This window comes from Lagopus leucura, unplaced genomic scaffold (genome assembly GCF_019238085.1).
Source record: "Lagopus leucura isolate 7727_CA_CO unplaced genomic scaffold, USGS_WTPT01 Super-Scaffold_100002, whole genome shotgun sequence".
Classification (NCBI taxonomy): Eukaryota; Metazoa; Chordata; class Aves; order Galliformes; family Phasianidae; genus Lagopus; species Lagopus leucura.
The window spans coordinates 5387905-5404284 of NW_024962263.1; the positions used below are offsets into that span (position 1 = coordinate 5387905).

At 37.3% G+C, this 16380-nt stretch overlaps 1 protein-coding gene across 5 annotated transcripts in view; it reads left to right on the plus strand.

Annotated features, from left to right (window-relative positions):
- Nucleotides 1-16380, plus strand: part of KIF13A (kinesin family member 13A) — a 110854-nt gene that overhangs the window by 42895 nt on the left and 51579 nt on the right. For all 5 annotated transcript variants that reach the window (XM_042868650.1, XM_042868655.1, XM_042868651.1 and 2 more), the window contains exons 4-7: nucleotides 5527-5587; nucleotides 13037-13129; nucleotides 13697-13877; nucleotides 14831-14918. In XM_042868650.1, coding sequence (XP_042724584.1) covers nucleotides 5527-5587; nucleotides 13037-13129; nucleotides 13697-13877; nucleotides 14831-14918 — 423 coding nt within the window. The remainder of the gene's footprint in view (nucleotides 1-5526; nucleotides 5588-13036; nucleotides 13130-13696; nucleotides 13878-14830; nucleotides 14919-16380) is intronic.

The following is a 16380-nucleotide window of genomic DNA, read 5'->3' on the forward strand; positions in this document are numbered from 1 at the left end:
TAAAAACAAGTTCTGCAGAATATTGTTTTGGCTATTTAAAATGTTAATACCCCTTGGCTGTCTTTTCTAATTCTCTGAGAATCAGAGATACCTCTGTACTGATGTGCCCAGAACTGAACAGAGTACTCGAGGTGAGGCCTCACCAGTGCTGAGTACAGGAGCAGGATATCTTCCCTAGTCCTGCTCACCACACCATTCCTGATGCAAGACAGGGTGCCATTAGCCTTCTTGGCCACCTGAGCACACTGCTTGTTTCTTTTATCTGGCTGTCTACTTTAGTGGCTGCAGTAAAGCCAAGAATTTTACAGAAAGTGGAGTAACTTCAAGGCTTGTTCCTTATTTCCCTCTGAAATTTGAAAACCAAGAGTAATTCTGAGTCCAGCCATAAGAACTGTCAAACATCTTGCATCTGATTGCATCTGAATGCCAACCGGTGTGTTAAGATGAAGTAGCGTGAAACTGTCTGTCAAAGTTTTCCCATTTTGCTTACTTTTTTAAAGAATACTTTACAATTTGTGGTACAGTGGAGATGAAATTGGCACCGCTGTAATAGTAAAGCAGAAATACGAGTCCATAGGGTCACAGAGACGTTCTTGAAATACTTAGAGCAACTGAAGATTCAGGAAGTCTTTGTGGAGATGCATTTGGTGGTTTTAAATGTTGAATTTCAAACAACAAACAGTTGGATTTCTTTTTTCCTTGCAGTGTTAAAAGAGCCAAATGGAATAGATCTTCCAAAATATGCTTAAAACTAATTTGTAAAAGATGCCTTTGTAGTTTAAAAAATTCTGTCACAGATTCCTCTTTGTTCAAATGTGTTTAAATAATAGTTTTGAAATAAAATCCAATATTTTCCCCAACTTGCTTTTGTGTGTTCTCCAAAAAATGAAGAAGGCATTTTCAGTGTGCAGTGTTGAGTATTGGCTGTGAGTTCATTTTGATGTTCATATTGACAATGCTTTTCATACATCCTTCAGAGAAATGGATGACAGGGAGAATAAATCAGTGAGAAAAAGTTTATTGTTCTGCATGCTCGTGTCAAAAGAGAAAGTAGTAGTCAGCATATATTGAAGTGTCCCCAGGTAAGCTTGTGTGTGCTTACCTTAGTTCTTAGGACTGCGTGTCCTGCACCTTCTGCACTGGAGGCCAGGAAAATAGAAGCTGTAGAATCATCTTTGTACTTAATAAAAATATAAAAAGGTCCCACTGTTCAGATTGTGTCCTACAGACATTTCCCATACAGTGCCTTAGTTATGTGGGTGCTACAGAGCCTTACTGACTGAGACCTTACTCTTAAATGCTTTATTTCTTACTCTCTTCGTGCTTGCGTTTAGAATCTGTTTCCAAAGGTTTAAGTTGTCCTGTAAGCAGCTTTGGTTGGGCATGCTCACAGTTTCTGTTTTGTTATCACTAACCTAAGTAATTTTAAACTTTTCTGCATGCTTGTTTCAATGGAGAAAAGAGTTTTCCTGCAGTTGCTGTATGTGTTATGCAGGCACTGAATGCTCCTGCAGTTTCCACTTTTTTACCTGACACATTTTTAATTTTATTTTTTGAAGTAATCATTACTTAAGTATTTAATAGTTTTCCAGAAAGCAGTCTATAAGAGGCTTAAGACTTTGTCGTAGCTTTTTACATGTAATAGAGAACTTAAGATCTTATATTTACCATTGTTTCATTTTTTGGGCAGAATTTTTCTCTTCCTTACTGCACCATCATTTTGGACCAATTTTTTACCTTTTTATAATAAATCAGATAACTGCTTTTCTATGAGGAATAGCTGCAAGCACAGGTTTTGTCTCTTTACAAGGTCAGTGTTTATATTACTATGTCCTGGTTTCATCTGAAACAGAGTTAATTGTGCACTTTGTGGTGTATTGGTGGTGAGCACTGGTTGGTAGGTGGGAAGTAATTGCATTGTGGCTATATTTAGATATATTTATTGTTACCATTGCGTTTTTGCTTGCTTTTTCCTCTTCTGTGTTAGCAAATAATGTTTCATCTCAACCCACTAGTTCTGTTTGATTGCCAGTGCCTCATCCCACTCGAGTGGAGTGGATGGAGTGAATGGCTGTGAGGTACTGAGCTGCTGCCAGGTTAAACCACAATTGAGTCACTGAATAATCCGTCATGATTTTGCTACCTTAACTAAAGGGGAGAAGTGTAGGACAGTAGATTCAATTGGCTTGCAGTACTTCTTTATTGACCTCTTATGTCATTACACATTAGCCTGTGTAGCTGGGTAACCTCTCTGAACTGGACTGTGTGATCCACTGCTGATAATATTTTGTTTCAAGGGAGCAGAATAGGCATCTGTTAGACTGGAGCCTTCCAATTGGGTTTCCGTTTGTAATTTAACAGCTTGCAGTTTGATCACAGAGATTAGGTTGTTTTTCCTTTTTACCCAGTCAGTCCTATAAGGAAAATGTTCACAGAAGTGGAATGAGAAAAGGGAAACACAGATTCTTGGGCTATAAAAGTTATTAAAAAGGTTAGGCTTTTTCTATTGGTGACTGAGAGTTCTTCAGATTTGGAGCTGAAGCAAGATAAATAAAGGCACAGAAATATTTAAGATGCACTCTGAAGACCTGAAAGTAAAGGGAAGTAAATGCTGCATTTTACTCACAGTTCAGTGACAAAGCTACATCTTTCACTCTGTAACAGCAGGAAATGTCCTGGTTTTGAAGTTGTCTCTTTCTGTTTGTATTGGAGCAAGTGACTCAGACCTCCCTGTTAGATTATTGTTATGGAGTTGTTTGGGTTTTTTCTCCTCTTCAGAAGGAAATTCCAGAACTCGTTTCACTTTTGTGGGCTAAGCATTGTCTCACTGTCAAGTCTTCTCTTAAACCGTTGTTATATTTTGCATATAATTGGAAGAAATGGAAAGAGACCAGGTTGCTGTGTTAAGCCAAAATTTTATCTTGCTATTTTATCCCAGTATGTTTGCAGCAACAAACATTTTATGAAGAGTTTGGTTATAATCTAATCTACAGATATATTGTGTGGAAGCTTTATGACTGCAGACAATCCAAGAGTTCTGCATATCTGAAAACCAAAAAGGAAACTATCCATCACCTTCTTCCTGGTTTCAGGGTTTATCTCAGGATGTCTTGTTTTTCTGCTAATAAATAGAGCCCCTGGCTCTTGCTCTGTATTGACCTGCATTGTATGTCTCACTAAGAAGATTGTCTCTTGGAAGTCCCAGCACAGAAAATTTGGTCCCAAGCAAAGTTTTAATAAAGAAATGATTCCTTTCTGCCTCCCTTGGGATTCCAAAAGAACAACAATATAAAATAGAATTTCAGTCTTTAGTTTGATCTACAGTCAGTTTGTTTTGGTAAAATGTGGAACACACACCATATATTTCAGTGTGTTTGAGGCAATATAAAACTGTCAAATATGAATTAATATTAAGTGTCTGTACTGTAGTGTTCTCAGATATGCAGGAAAGGCAACTTGGATCAAAATTATGGTTTCTAAGTGCTTTTACAGGACACTGTTGCAGGTTTGCAAGTGGCTTAAGCACAATATTGAATATCGTTCTGTTTCTACCCAGCTGCAACCCTCAGCTGATAAGAAAGTAAGTCTTCATTAGACTGGTCATCCTGTTAGCTTGTCTCTTTAATAATTACATTGTCTATCTGTCATTTTGAGGCTTTCTCTACTGAGCTGCAGGACTATGTCCTCTTAGGTTAGGCAGGTCTTCTGGTGCTTCTTAGTCCTTAAGGCTCCTTCCTTGAGCATTAGAAGTGCATGGTAAAACTTTTGTGCATCTTGTATTGATGTCTGCTACATAGTCACCTCAGCAAGTTCTGCATATTGAGTGCTTTCAGTGATGCTTTGTTACTGTTGGCAGAAACATTGGTCAGCCTTAGTTTCTGGACAGGAGTGAAGCTGGCTGTTGGTCACTGGCTGCACCATCAAATGTGTGATAAAGGAGATGTCATACAGTCATGAAATCCTACTTTTATGAAACCTCCTTGGCACAAATTGATGGAATTTTTCTAGAGTTTTTTCTCTTGTTCTGAATTTGAGGTGGTTGTGCAGAATAAAACTTTACATTCTGTGACTTGAGCTTGTTCAGTTCAATTCATTGTGTATTCAGATGTATTTCTCATAATGTTAATTACAAAAGCTGTAATTGAAGAGATTTGAGGGTATTTTTTTGTTTTACGCACAAGAGAAGCACTTAATGTAATTATTTGCAGTCTTGCTCTTTGAAGCAGGCTAGAGCTGAAGCTAGTAATATAATCCTGAAGAGGAAATGCATCCTCTAGTTCTGAATACTGCTACTGCTCTTTTGTTTCTTTCCTTTCTTATGGTACCCAGTGAAATGTCCAAAAGATGAGCTAAAACTTTCACGGCTTGTGAATGCAAACTTAACTGTTTTAAGAGATGGAGTGCACAAAGTGCCATCGTTTCCTGTGCTTGTTGATGTTTAGACAGTAGAGCTTTGTGTATCATCCTACTGGCAGCAAAGATTGGATTGTCACCTGATATTCTTGGAACAATTCTTGGAGTTAATTTCTAGACTGGGGTAAACTGGCAACTTCCAGTTGCTTTTAAAATAGGAAATGGAAGCGTATGTGTTTTGGGTCTGTCTGAATGGAGTTAGCTTTCTCCATAGCAGACCACATGGTGCTGTTGTCTGAACCTGTGACTTAGTGGTGGTAACACTCCAGTCATGCAGACATAGCATGCTGTTTACTGGTCACAGGCTTGCTGCTATATTGCTACTATTCTTCAATGAGATCCTTTTTCTTCACATCTTGTTCTTCAGTAATGTTTTTCCCCAATCACAGCCTCCATCCTTGAATCTGAAAGCCTAACTTTCATTGTATTTTGTTCTTTTCTTCTTCATGCTTTGTGTCCTCTGCATTCAGATCAAGTAATGATGTCTTTACCATGGCCTGGATGTGTTTTCCTGTTTTTATATTTGCTCGGGTTTTTGGTGGTGGTGGTGGGTTTTTTGTCCCCTTAGTTACAAAGTTTGACTTTATTCTGGAAGACAATGATGGAGTTCTTTTTCTTTTTTCTTTTTTTTTTTTTTTTGAGAAATACTCTGACTACCTGTAAGACCTACACAGAGCTGGCATTTGCAGTTTCAGTTTCAACAATGAAAATTTGAATCAGAATGAATGTAATTTACATTTACACAGGGACTTTACTACACCTGTCTATTGCTCTTCACTCTTTTCCAAAGCTTTGTGAGCAGTGGAAACTTCTTTTTAACTGACTCGAGTATCCAATTTTTGAAACAGTTTAATATGTTGGTTCAACTATAATGCATCTTTTTTTTAAGCAGTGTTTTGTAGCGTGGGTATTACAGACAGAAAAAGTATCGCAGCTCTGCAGTGCTTAAGATTTCCAAAAAGTATTCCCATTGCTGAAGCCTTTTACAATTCTGATTTAGGACCAGTATAAAGAGTAGAACCTGTCTGCAGTTAAGCAGTTGTGGATTGATATAACTTTAAGAGGTGCTCTGTAGCTTGAGTTCCTCATTTGCCTTTTATGTGCTTTTTACAGGTGTTTGCCTTTGATCACTGCTTCTGGTCCATGGATGAATCAAACACTACAAAATATGCAGGTAAGCCATTTTATGTGCATTCAGCAGTGTAAATAATTTGAAAACGCATGAAAGCTTAGACTATTGTGGATGTATTCTTTTTAATGTTCTGTACTGTAATGCTCAAGGGACTTCACAAAAGCAGACTTCTTTTTTTTAACGGGGGTTTAGAGTTCTAGGTTCCTGCTTAAGAAAGAACATGAGCTTTAAGATGCCCAGTATATTGCTTGGGACAGGAAAGCTTTTTTTTCTTTACTTGCAAGCTATAGTGCTTTCTCTCCCCCGAAAGAGAGCCTCTTCTGAAGATTCTTTTTGTCACCTAGGGTTCAGAAATCAATTCTTGCTGGAGCTAGTGATGAAAGTGTGTTTTCTGTTCTTTTCATTCCTGAGCCTGTTTTTCTCAAATGGTGTGATTGTTTTGCATTTTTCCAGTCATTCATATTTTAATTGTTCAGGTTCCTGATGTTCTTGAGTGATCAGCTTTGTGATGCCTTCCTCCATAAGCTGGGCATTCTAAATTAGATTATCATCCCAGGGCTTAACTTTCTCATAACTGGATTAGTGCATTAACATTAATATTTTTAAAGAAAATTTACCTTGATTGTTACAGCTCTGTATGCCAGGATTTCAAGGCTGTGGTCTATGGAAAAGAGGGGGGAAAAAAAAAACAACAGCTTTCGGTTAAGGTACTCACATTAAGAAATGTTATGGTCTGAAGGAAATCTTGAAGTTTGAGTGTTTGTTAGAATGCATTTCTGACTTGAACCAAATCCTGAATCACAGGGATTGCATTGATTTGCTGTATTCCTTGCATGTGTGAGCAATGTCGATTTCCTCAGGAAAATAATTTTGTTTTGACTTTCAGTGTCTGTGTTTGCACTGAGCAGATACAGTGCACTGGACTCACAGTTCAAACTGGTCGATCCCTTGGAGCACACAACAGCTCCTTTTGTGTCTGCACAGCTAGACTTCCTCTTAAAGGAACTGGGTTATGATGCAAAGCCAGATGTTGCCTTGATGTGCCTCAAGTGTGCAGTTGAGAGCTGCTCATATCGGGTGCATCACGAGGCTAACCCACTTTTAGAGAAGACGGAGACCAGAGGAACACCTTTAACCAGTTAAACCTGTTCCTATCTTAGTTTAATCTATCTCCAGGTGAATTCATTGAGATTCCAGGCTAACTTATTCTTAATTTGAATGAAAACTAGATTTCTATGACCTCCTTGAGAAGTTGTGATCAAATTCTTTCTGACTGAGAACTGAAGCTGCACTGTGTAAATGATAGATTAACCCTTTCTCAGTCTGGACTCCAGAATGCTGCTACATCTTTTGTACTTTCTCACCATCTGCAAAGTTGTAAGATGTGTTTTTGCTCTTGCAGATAATTTGTCTGATAAAGGAAACAATTTTCCTCTTTTGTTTAATCTCAGGAATATAGTAAGACCATGAGCTTTAGACTGCATGTGAAAAGATCTAAAACAGTTATTTTTCTGTATTTGTGTGATCTTGTGTCTTCCAGCCCTCACATTCTAGAAGATAACGAATTTGATAGAATATTAAATATATATATATATATAAATCTGTTTCAGTTACTGATTTGCTGACTTTGCTCACTTATTCTTGCACAAATGGATACTGTCCTATTCTACATTAGTGCTTCTTGTTCTAGAGCCAGCAAACCAAATGCTGAAGTGGTAAGATGTAGGCTTTTATATAGTCGGAGTATGAAGCTGCCTTAAGTCTCTTTCAGAGTTTGGCCTAAAGAAATGCAATTGCTGGCTTTGACTGGGGTTTTCAGTGATCCCTCTGGCTGTTCCTATGTAACTACATGGCGTTGTTCTAGGCAGTTCACAAATACACATGCTGCCTATGTCCAGGTATTATACTAGAGTCTGTCACAGAGCTAACAAGCTCAGGGCTCCACACAAGCCACCTGGCAACCTGACTTTTAGAGCTGTAGAAACTGTAGTTTCGTGATTGAATACTGGACCACAGCAGGGAATTGCTGATATTAAAGAATTATTTTTGCAAGCCTGGACAGCAGTAAGAGTCTACTGAAGTCTGCAATGAGGTAGATTTTTGAAAGGAAGGAAAGAAACCCTTCATCTTGGGAAAGATTCAAGGCATGGTGTGAATAACTTCAGTAGCACCTAGGCAGGTCCATTCTAAGAACCCCACTCTTCACTTCGTATCTTCTTGTCTGTGGACATTCCTTAAACTCCTAAGCTGCATCACACTTGACCTGAAATCTCGGATCTGTTTCTGCTACATTGTGCTGTGAAGCTAAATACCTGACTTTAGGCTAAGCTTGAATTTTGTGTGAAGAAGATATGCTGATTCCTGCTCTGCCAGCACCTGTTTTAAAGGGAAACAAACCACCCAACTGTCTTGAACAATAGTAGTCTCCCACCCTCATGAGTGGTCTTGTGTTGTGGATTTTGGGCAGACAGAAGTGTCTGTCCATTTGTACTTCTGGCTTACCTAGTGTAAAAATATATTTGAAACCCAACCCTTTCCAACTGTTCCATTGATTTCTTTTTTTTTTTTTTTTAAAGGAGTCTACTCAGCATGTAGGGCTTGATTTTAGGTGGTGCAATTGATGGCTGACCAGTACATTTCTGGAAAACTTAGTTTCTCAATATGACTTTAATTTAAGCAGTTAAACTACAGACATTGTGATGCTTAATTGTAAGCACTCCAGACCTTTTAGTATAACAGGGCTTTCAACACAAAGACCTCAGGGCTTTGTCAATACTGTCATGTTGAGCTACAGAAGTTAGACTACACCAGCTATACCTGTTTTTTTATTAAGATGAACCATACACTTCCCCCCCCCCACAAATTTAAAGAATTTATTCTAAAACTATTATCCAACACAGTTTTTAATAATTCTAATTACTGAGATCAAGTTTTATTTTAACTGCTAGATCTTGGAACTAACTGCAATTATGTATTAAAATGTTCAGAGTTAGAGGTTAAGCCATAGAAAGACATGACCAGCTTGAATTTTCAGTGTTGTTCATTAGAAGTTATTTGGTTTTGGTTATTTTCTTTGTATAAGAGAGCAGCAGTGAGATGTTCTATCTCTGCAGTCAGAATCTTGCTGAGCGAATCCATGCCAACATGTGGAGAGGCTCAAAACTGTTATCTGTATTTCATATTGACAAGTTGCTGATTACTGGAAATACTGGACATCTAAAAACCAAGCACCAGAACTAATCTTTGTTTTGGTACCTCTTGACTTGTAAGTTTGTCAGTAAATGAGAGGACCTTGTGGAAGGTCCTCTCATATTAATGGTGTTTACTTTAAAAGTAATTTAATTAGAAAGAGTAGTCTCTCTTTTGCTCACCCTCCCTTTTCTTTCTTCTCTTCACATCTGGTTACTAGTCAGGAGTCTAGTGATCTGGGAATATACAAACTTAATTTGCAAAAGTCATTGGCTTCATTCTGCAGATTGCACAAACATGTCCTGGGGTTTTTCAGCAGTGTGTAGTTTTCCCTAGGAATGGGTTTGATCTGAAGGAATAGGGTGTAACATAGAGATACAAGAGAGAAAGTACTTAAGTATCTCATTCTGAAAATGGTGTATTGTTGTAGTCTCACATTTCAGAGTATTGATTTTTCTTTGTTTTCAGGATCTTTTTATCTTGCATATTTTCCTTATTTAATTTTTCTAATAGTTTGTGTTCACTCCAAAGTTCTAGCTAAGAGATCTTCATATGCAGGTAATGTCAAGGTTTTCTTTTAAAATTATTAGTAATTTAATAGCCATTAGTAATATGCAACTGACATACCTTGCTGTTTTTACTTTGTTTTATAATTTTGCCTCTGAAATACCATTCATTTCAGTAGGTGGAGAGCACATGAAAAAATTTCTTAGCTTCTGTGGTACATCCTTAAATGCCTATGGTGTGTGATAATAGCACACAGCCAGCACTGGAAAGTTCCAAGATTTCAGTGTATTAAAATGTAGTTCTGAGAAGTTCCTGTAGCTTTCAGATAAGTCTCTGATACTGTTGAAATCTTCCCAAGCTTTAATATGGCTAGTGCTAAGGAAGGAATGCTGGTAGTCTCCCTTTATGTGTCTGTGGGATGCTGTCAGTGGGTGGCAGCACTGTGTCTGATGAGAAGGTTCTTGGGTTGGCCTCCTGAGGGAAGTGGCATCCTAGAGACTGAGAATTTCTCCTTTGATTTTTCTTGGATGTTCTTCTACTTTGACATCAGGCTTGTTAGTTGCACTTGCCAGAAGCTACAGATAATGTCTTGGAGCTGTGAAGGCAGTTAGAGCTGTCTGATGAAAGGAAAGAAGGTTTCCATGTTGTCTTGATGTTGTTTTTGTGGTACATCTTCAGGATAGAGTTGGCATCCACTGGTATTTATCAGGTTTTGATCAGCAATGCATCCCTAGAAGGATGACGTTACTGGGGGTTCTGCCAAATGTGTTGTGAGCATTTACAGCATAGTGCAATGTTGTCTGAAACTTTTTTCTTGCAATGTGCTTCCACCTTAGCTGTTTTGCTCCTTAAAGTAGAGGAAGCATTTGGTCTTCAAATGAGATTATTTAGATAGTAGTATGCATGCAGAGCTCACCAAACTGTGCTCTCCTTCCCCCTATGGGAGGAGGAGACAGGAGAATCTGCCCTGTGAAGGCTGGCAGCTCAGTACTCACCCCAGAAAGCCTTGGGTGTGCTTTCCTCTGCCTGGTGGCATGTGTATGTCAAACATCTCTTATTTGCCCACGTTTTTTCCTCAAAAGATGGGAGAGGGAACAAGGGCTTACAATGTCAGGCCTCAGTTGCCACCTTAAGAAGCTATATGGTCTTATGCAGCTGGAAGATTGGGCCTAAAAGATTTGGCAAGTAGGTTTAAGGGAAGTTTTTCTGGAAACTAAATAGTGGTGGAATGAAAAGAGGTTTTTCTATGCTGCAAAATTGAATCAGAATTGAGTTAAAACCCCTTCTTTCTTCCCTAAGCGCTTGGCATCTGTGGAAGAAAAGTCCTGTAAATAAGCAGAAATCTTAATTGCAGAACACGTAAGATTGTTTAGCAAAACCACAACAAAACTGCTTTTTGTTTTATTTATTTTCTTACTTTAGGTGCACTTAGACATAATTCTGTATAACATAAATTGTAATCAATTTGCAGAGCCTACTAATAAAATGCATGGAGGAAGAATTTATGTTGCATGATGAAATTATCTCCTGGGTCATATAATCTTATGGGTGACATGCTCCTGCCCTTAGGAGCACCACCACTGCATGAGAAAAATAATAAAATACCTGTAACTAAAATTTAAATTCTTCTGTTCTTTCCTATGTTTTTTTCATTTAGAAACATTTTTTTTTATTTTTATAACATGGTGGTTCAACTGTTTCCTCTAAAATCATTCTTGAATGGCCTATTTGTCAATGTCTGGGTAGTTAAGCCCATAAAAACTTTCCTGGAAAAAAAAAATATCCCATCTTGTCTGTGCAATTTGAACTGCCTTCTTCCTCTGGCAGTAAGAAATTCTGTAGGCCATCTCATTATTATCACAACTATGGTTAGTTTTGTAGTATTTTGGTATCTGTTTTTTTCTTAGGAAGCACAGATGTTGTAATTTATTGCTAGTCAGAAGTGGACAATAAAGAATTTTTCCTCTTCTGACAAATGATTTTGTTCTTCACTCACAGTAATTTTTTTCTCTTAATGATTTTACTCAGCTTCAATCTTTACTTGATTTTTACGCTCTCCATCAGCAACATAGTAAGTGGCTCCTTGCATCTTTGATTTGACGACCTCAAAATATGCCTTCAAGAGTTGGAAAGCAAATCTTTGTGTGTTGTACACTCTTATTAAACACTTGCACTGATTTGTTTCCTTCACGCATTCTTCAGCAGTTCGTTAGCATTCTCTACAGCTGTTTCCAGGAACATTGGTTTTGAACAGCACTCTCTCAACATATGATCATGCAATCATTTCATGATACACATGTTGAATGAGAAGTGAATGAATGTCCAAGGAAGAAAATGGAATTGTTATGTAGTACAGCAGGCTTTTCTCTGTTTTTAATTCCTGTATTCAGTGTTTTGGAAGTTAGTCTGAACTGTGTTAATCCAAGAAGCAGTACTAATAATCTTTTGGTATCTCAGAAATACAATTGAAAAATATAAACAGGGACCTGACGTCACTGCCTTAGTTTTTCCTTTATAGCAAAAGGGAAACTAGGTTAAAGTTAAATAGAAGTAATAGAGATTTTTAGTCTTACTTGCATACAAGAGAGCCATTCTACAAACAGGCATTCCGTGGGTTGTACTACAGGTGTTCAGTGATCTACCATTTACTCAAGTATCACAGAAAGTTAATATTCTCAGGCAACATATATGCAGCTAGGTGTTTTCTGATGTTCTATTTTGAGAGCTAAAGAAGTCCTATTGCACACATTGTACAATTGCTTCCAACTGGAAAAATGACAACTGCTAAAATTAAATGAGCTGGGATAGGTGACTTCGCCACTGTTCAGAATGTCATCAGGCAGTGTAAGTTTAAAATCAAGCACCAGAGGATATGTAAATGCTTTCCTTATCTCAGCTCTTTTCAATGTGTATGCAGGTGGTTCAGAACTCGACAGACAACCTACCTATGACAGTGTTTGTGGTGTACAAATTCTGAGCGTTGCTTTTTAAAACAAAACAAAAATGTGTACAGTACTACCACAAACAAAAGAAATGCCCTTTCTGTTTTATCTCCTGCAGCTAAAAGATTGGAGCACATCTGAAATCAGCTTGGCTTAGGAAGATGACTTTTTAAAATATGAAACGCTGTAGCTGATGTTTCAACTATATATATATATATATATATATATATATATACATATATATATTTGTGCTCTTGAACTTTAAGAGACTGTTGACTCCTGTATATCCACAGACAGTTCTGTTTAAGTCTCTCACACTCATAATGTACATTTCCTGCTTCGATGTCTTCGGAATGCTTCTGTCTTACTTCCAGCATTGCCTTAACATAGAGTAGATAAGAATGGGTTATACTGAAATCTGAGGCTAGCTCCCAAGAGAACATTTCTCTTATTTCTACCATTATGTTTGTTACATGCCTAATATTCTAGTTCACTAATGTGTTCATTGCAATTCTGTTGCAGAAGTCTTGGGTAAAGTTTATTATTATGAATTAGTTTATTATGCATTAGAATGCATACAGACTGCAAAGTCTGCAATACGGAATTTAGATTATCTTTATTCTCTAAGCATTCAATTTACATGATTCATTTGAATCCACGCTTCTTTCACAGGAAAACGAGCGCTATGTTTAAACACACAGAGGTAGCTGTTGCACTGAGTTTCATTCACTCAGTTATACACGAAATCATTTGTTCCGTTGTGCATCCATTAGTAAAAATAATCTCCAAAAATTTTTCTTGTTATTGTTAAAGTTCACTGTTCACTTAAAAGAAACTTACAATTATTTTGTAGGTCAGGAAGTGGTGTTCAAGTGCCTTGGAGAAGGAATTCTTGAGAAGGCCTTTCAGGGATATAATGCTTGTATTTTTGCCTATGGACAGACAGGTAAGTGCTGCTTGTGCTGAAAGGAGAGGATGCTGCTTGTGCATGTGTGTGAAGTAGGAAGAGCACAACATAAATGCTAAGCTTGATAATATTCAAAATCATAAACAATATAACAAAATCATAACATTAAACAAAGTTTAATGTTAAACTTCATATCATTTGTATTTGCGTCACTTCTTGGAGGTTGGTTTCCCATTTAAACACACAGTAACTTCAGCACAGCCATTGGCAGTATAAAGTTCTTAACACAGGTCTGTAAATATGCTCCTCACTGCTACCTCTTGAGGCTGCTTTGAAAGTGTGAAAGGAGAGGTTAGCAACCAAGGCTCATTCAGTCTTTTGTGTGTGTGTGTTAAAAGGGAGGCCAAGTAATGGCTCTACTAAAAGAGACTGTTAAGATTTCTCGTTTTGTTTCTGTTTGTTGTAATGCAAAGAGCGAGCCTTCTGTCTAGAATAACGCCCTGTTGCTCTGATACATGCATCTGGAGAAATTAAAACATGTTTCATGACAAATGAGTAACTCAGAAACCACATTCTAAAGCATTTTCTTCTCCTTTCTTCCCTTAGGTTCAGGAAAATCCTTTTCAATGATGGGTAATGCAGAGCAGCTGGGTCTGATCCCACGGCTCTGTTGTGCTTTATTTCAGAGAATCTCTGTGGAAGAAAATGAATCTCATACTTTTAAAGTTGAAGTGTCCTATATGGAAATCTACAATGAGAAAGTCAGAGATCTACTTGACCCAAAAGGGTGAGTAGCTTTACCCTTCCTCTCCACCTTAATTGCTTTTATTTGAAACTATTAAGTAGAAATAAGTTCTGGAAGTCCTTGAGATTTTTCATAATGTATGTTTATGTATCTTTTTTACCAAGGATCAGGTACCAAACATGAGAGAGAATATCAGTGTAAAGTTTGTGTATGAAGTACTACCTGGTGTGGATCAATCTAAATATACAATATAATAGTATAATGTTGCAAAGTGAAGCACTGCAATACCAGAAATCACAAGCTATGTAGAAGAAAAAGCTGGGGTATATTTGTCATATGACCCAGACTTTGCTCAAGTATAAATTTTCATCAGTTACAAACAGTGTGAACTTTATTTACAATTTGATTTTCCTGGTTTAGAATTTGGACTTCTTGAATGGGAAGGAATAACACCTCCAAATATACTCTGAACAAAACACAAGGAATTAGAGTGCTGACTCAGAAATACTGAGTAGGTTCTCTAGCATGGAGATGTCTAGACAAGAGATCAGACAAGATGTCTGATATGTGTGTCTTCTTGATTCTTGAGCATTACTGCACTAGATGAAGAAACATGCAACTTAATTAAAAGGTGTATTTTACACTTCATTAATATATTTTAGTAAAACTTGGAAAATGCATGGAGAAATGAATCTTCAGCAAATGAGAGAGATTTTTTGTTTCCTTCTGTCACTATTCTTTCTTCCAGATGAAGTATTTCAGGTTTTGCTACGGCCACAAATACTGTGGTAGAATGATGCTCTGAAAGTAATTTGTGTGTTCTGATTGAAACCTGTCAGATTGATATTTTTATTCCCATTATTGCTTGAAAAACAGAAAAGCTACATACTGTGAAATGATAAAAAATCTTGTGTATTGTAGATGTTAATCTATGTCTTTTAGTTGAAATGAAGTTCACAGTAGTGGTTTGTGCATAAAGGCTATTTATTCCGTAGGAGTCGGCAATCTCTTAAGGTTCGAGAGCACAAAGTGTTGGGACCATATGTAGATGGCTTGTCTCAGCTGGCTGTTACCAACTTTGAGGTAAATCTAAACCTATTAAAGATTTGGAAACAGCATCTGTGTACCTAAGTGATAGGAAATCATACTGTAGGTAAACTAATACCCACCCAGAAGTTTTGTTTTCCTAGGTGTTTGCAGCCTCTGACAATCACAGGTACCTCCTCTAGTGCTTCCAGGGATATTTATTTCATGTAAAAGCTTTCATTTCGTTTTTATGTTGGTTAAAAATATAGCAGTAATATCACTTCATTTTGCAGGTTCTCATTTATGTAATAAATACCAAGCACGTCACATTTTCTTGCCATGTTTTCTTGAAATCTGAGGCTTCCACACTAAGAAAATTAGGTCTTTCAGTGTGCATTCTGTTGCTTTTGTTGTTGTTGAATACACTTACTTTATAGAAGTATATTGCATGAGAATGCACAACATGGTTTATATAGCTGTTAATTTAAGTAATGACAACATCTGAGCCCAGCTGAGTTACTAAAATGCATTCAAATATATCAGTATTGTAGAATCCAATGAACTTCGTTGGATACAGAGGAGTTGCAGTGATGCAGTTCTGTGAATTGCATAGCCCTTTTTACAAGGAAGCTGCTTTAGGAAATCTATTTGGGTTTTCTTTTGTTACGCTTTTTTCTTTGTTTCGAGTTGGTTTATTAAAAAATCATTTTTTTACAGTGTTATGTGAAAAACATTTCTCGTCTAATGGGAATATTTATTTGTCTGAAGCACCTGTCATATCTAATGTAAAAACCAATTTTGCAGCTTTTATGGTAAATTGCATACTTTGACGTTATTTGCTTGAATTTTAGAAAATTTTGTTCATACCTAATTTTTGCCTGATGACTTATGAAAGTATCTTGGATACTCAGCAAGCAGATATATGAGAATCATCTTTATTTTTACTTGAATAGAAGGGTACAGGCTTCAAGTGGGGCAGCACTTTGAGCCAATTCAGAGAGTATGGCTTTAATGCAGTTCAGAAAAAAAAAGCATTGTTTACTTCTGTAAGTAGATCTGTTTGCCTGATTACTGGCATTGCACAATATGATTTGTAATGTGGGTTTTGCCAACGTATTTCAGCAACAGATAAGGAGTATGTGTACTGAATATTGTTGCTGGGCTTTTGGTGCCCTGCTTAAAGCAAAGTTATGATTTAACATTATTCTGCAAAATTAGATCTCTTCTCTACCAATGCGTTCTTGAAGGCCCTCAAAGCGAGGTTGTTTGGGGCCTTGAGCAGCCTGACCTAATGGGTGGCAACGCAGCCACAGCAAGTGGGTTCAAATTGGATGGTCTTGAGGATCCTTTCCAACCCAAACCATTCTGTGATTTTCTGATATCAAAATGTAAAGAGAATTTTCTCTTCTACATTCCCTTCTTCTCTCTCCTCAGAAATACGCACTCCTCCATTTAGTCAGGAATTTTGTTCAGCAAGCACAAAACTTGCTTTCATCCTGACACCACTTTTTATTCTTTA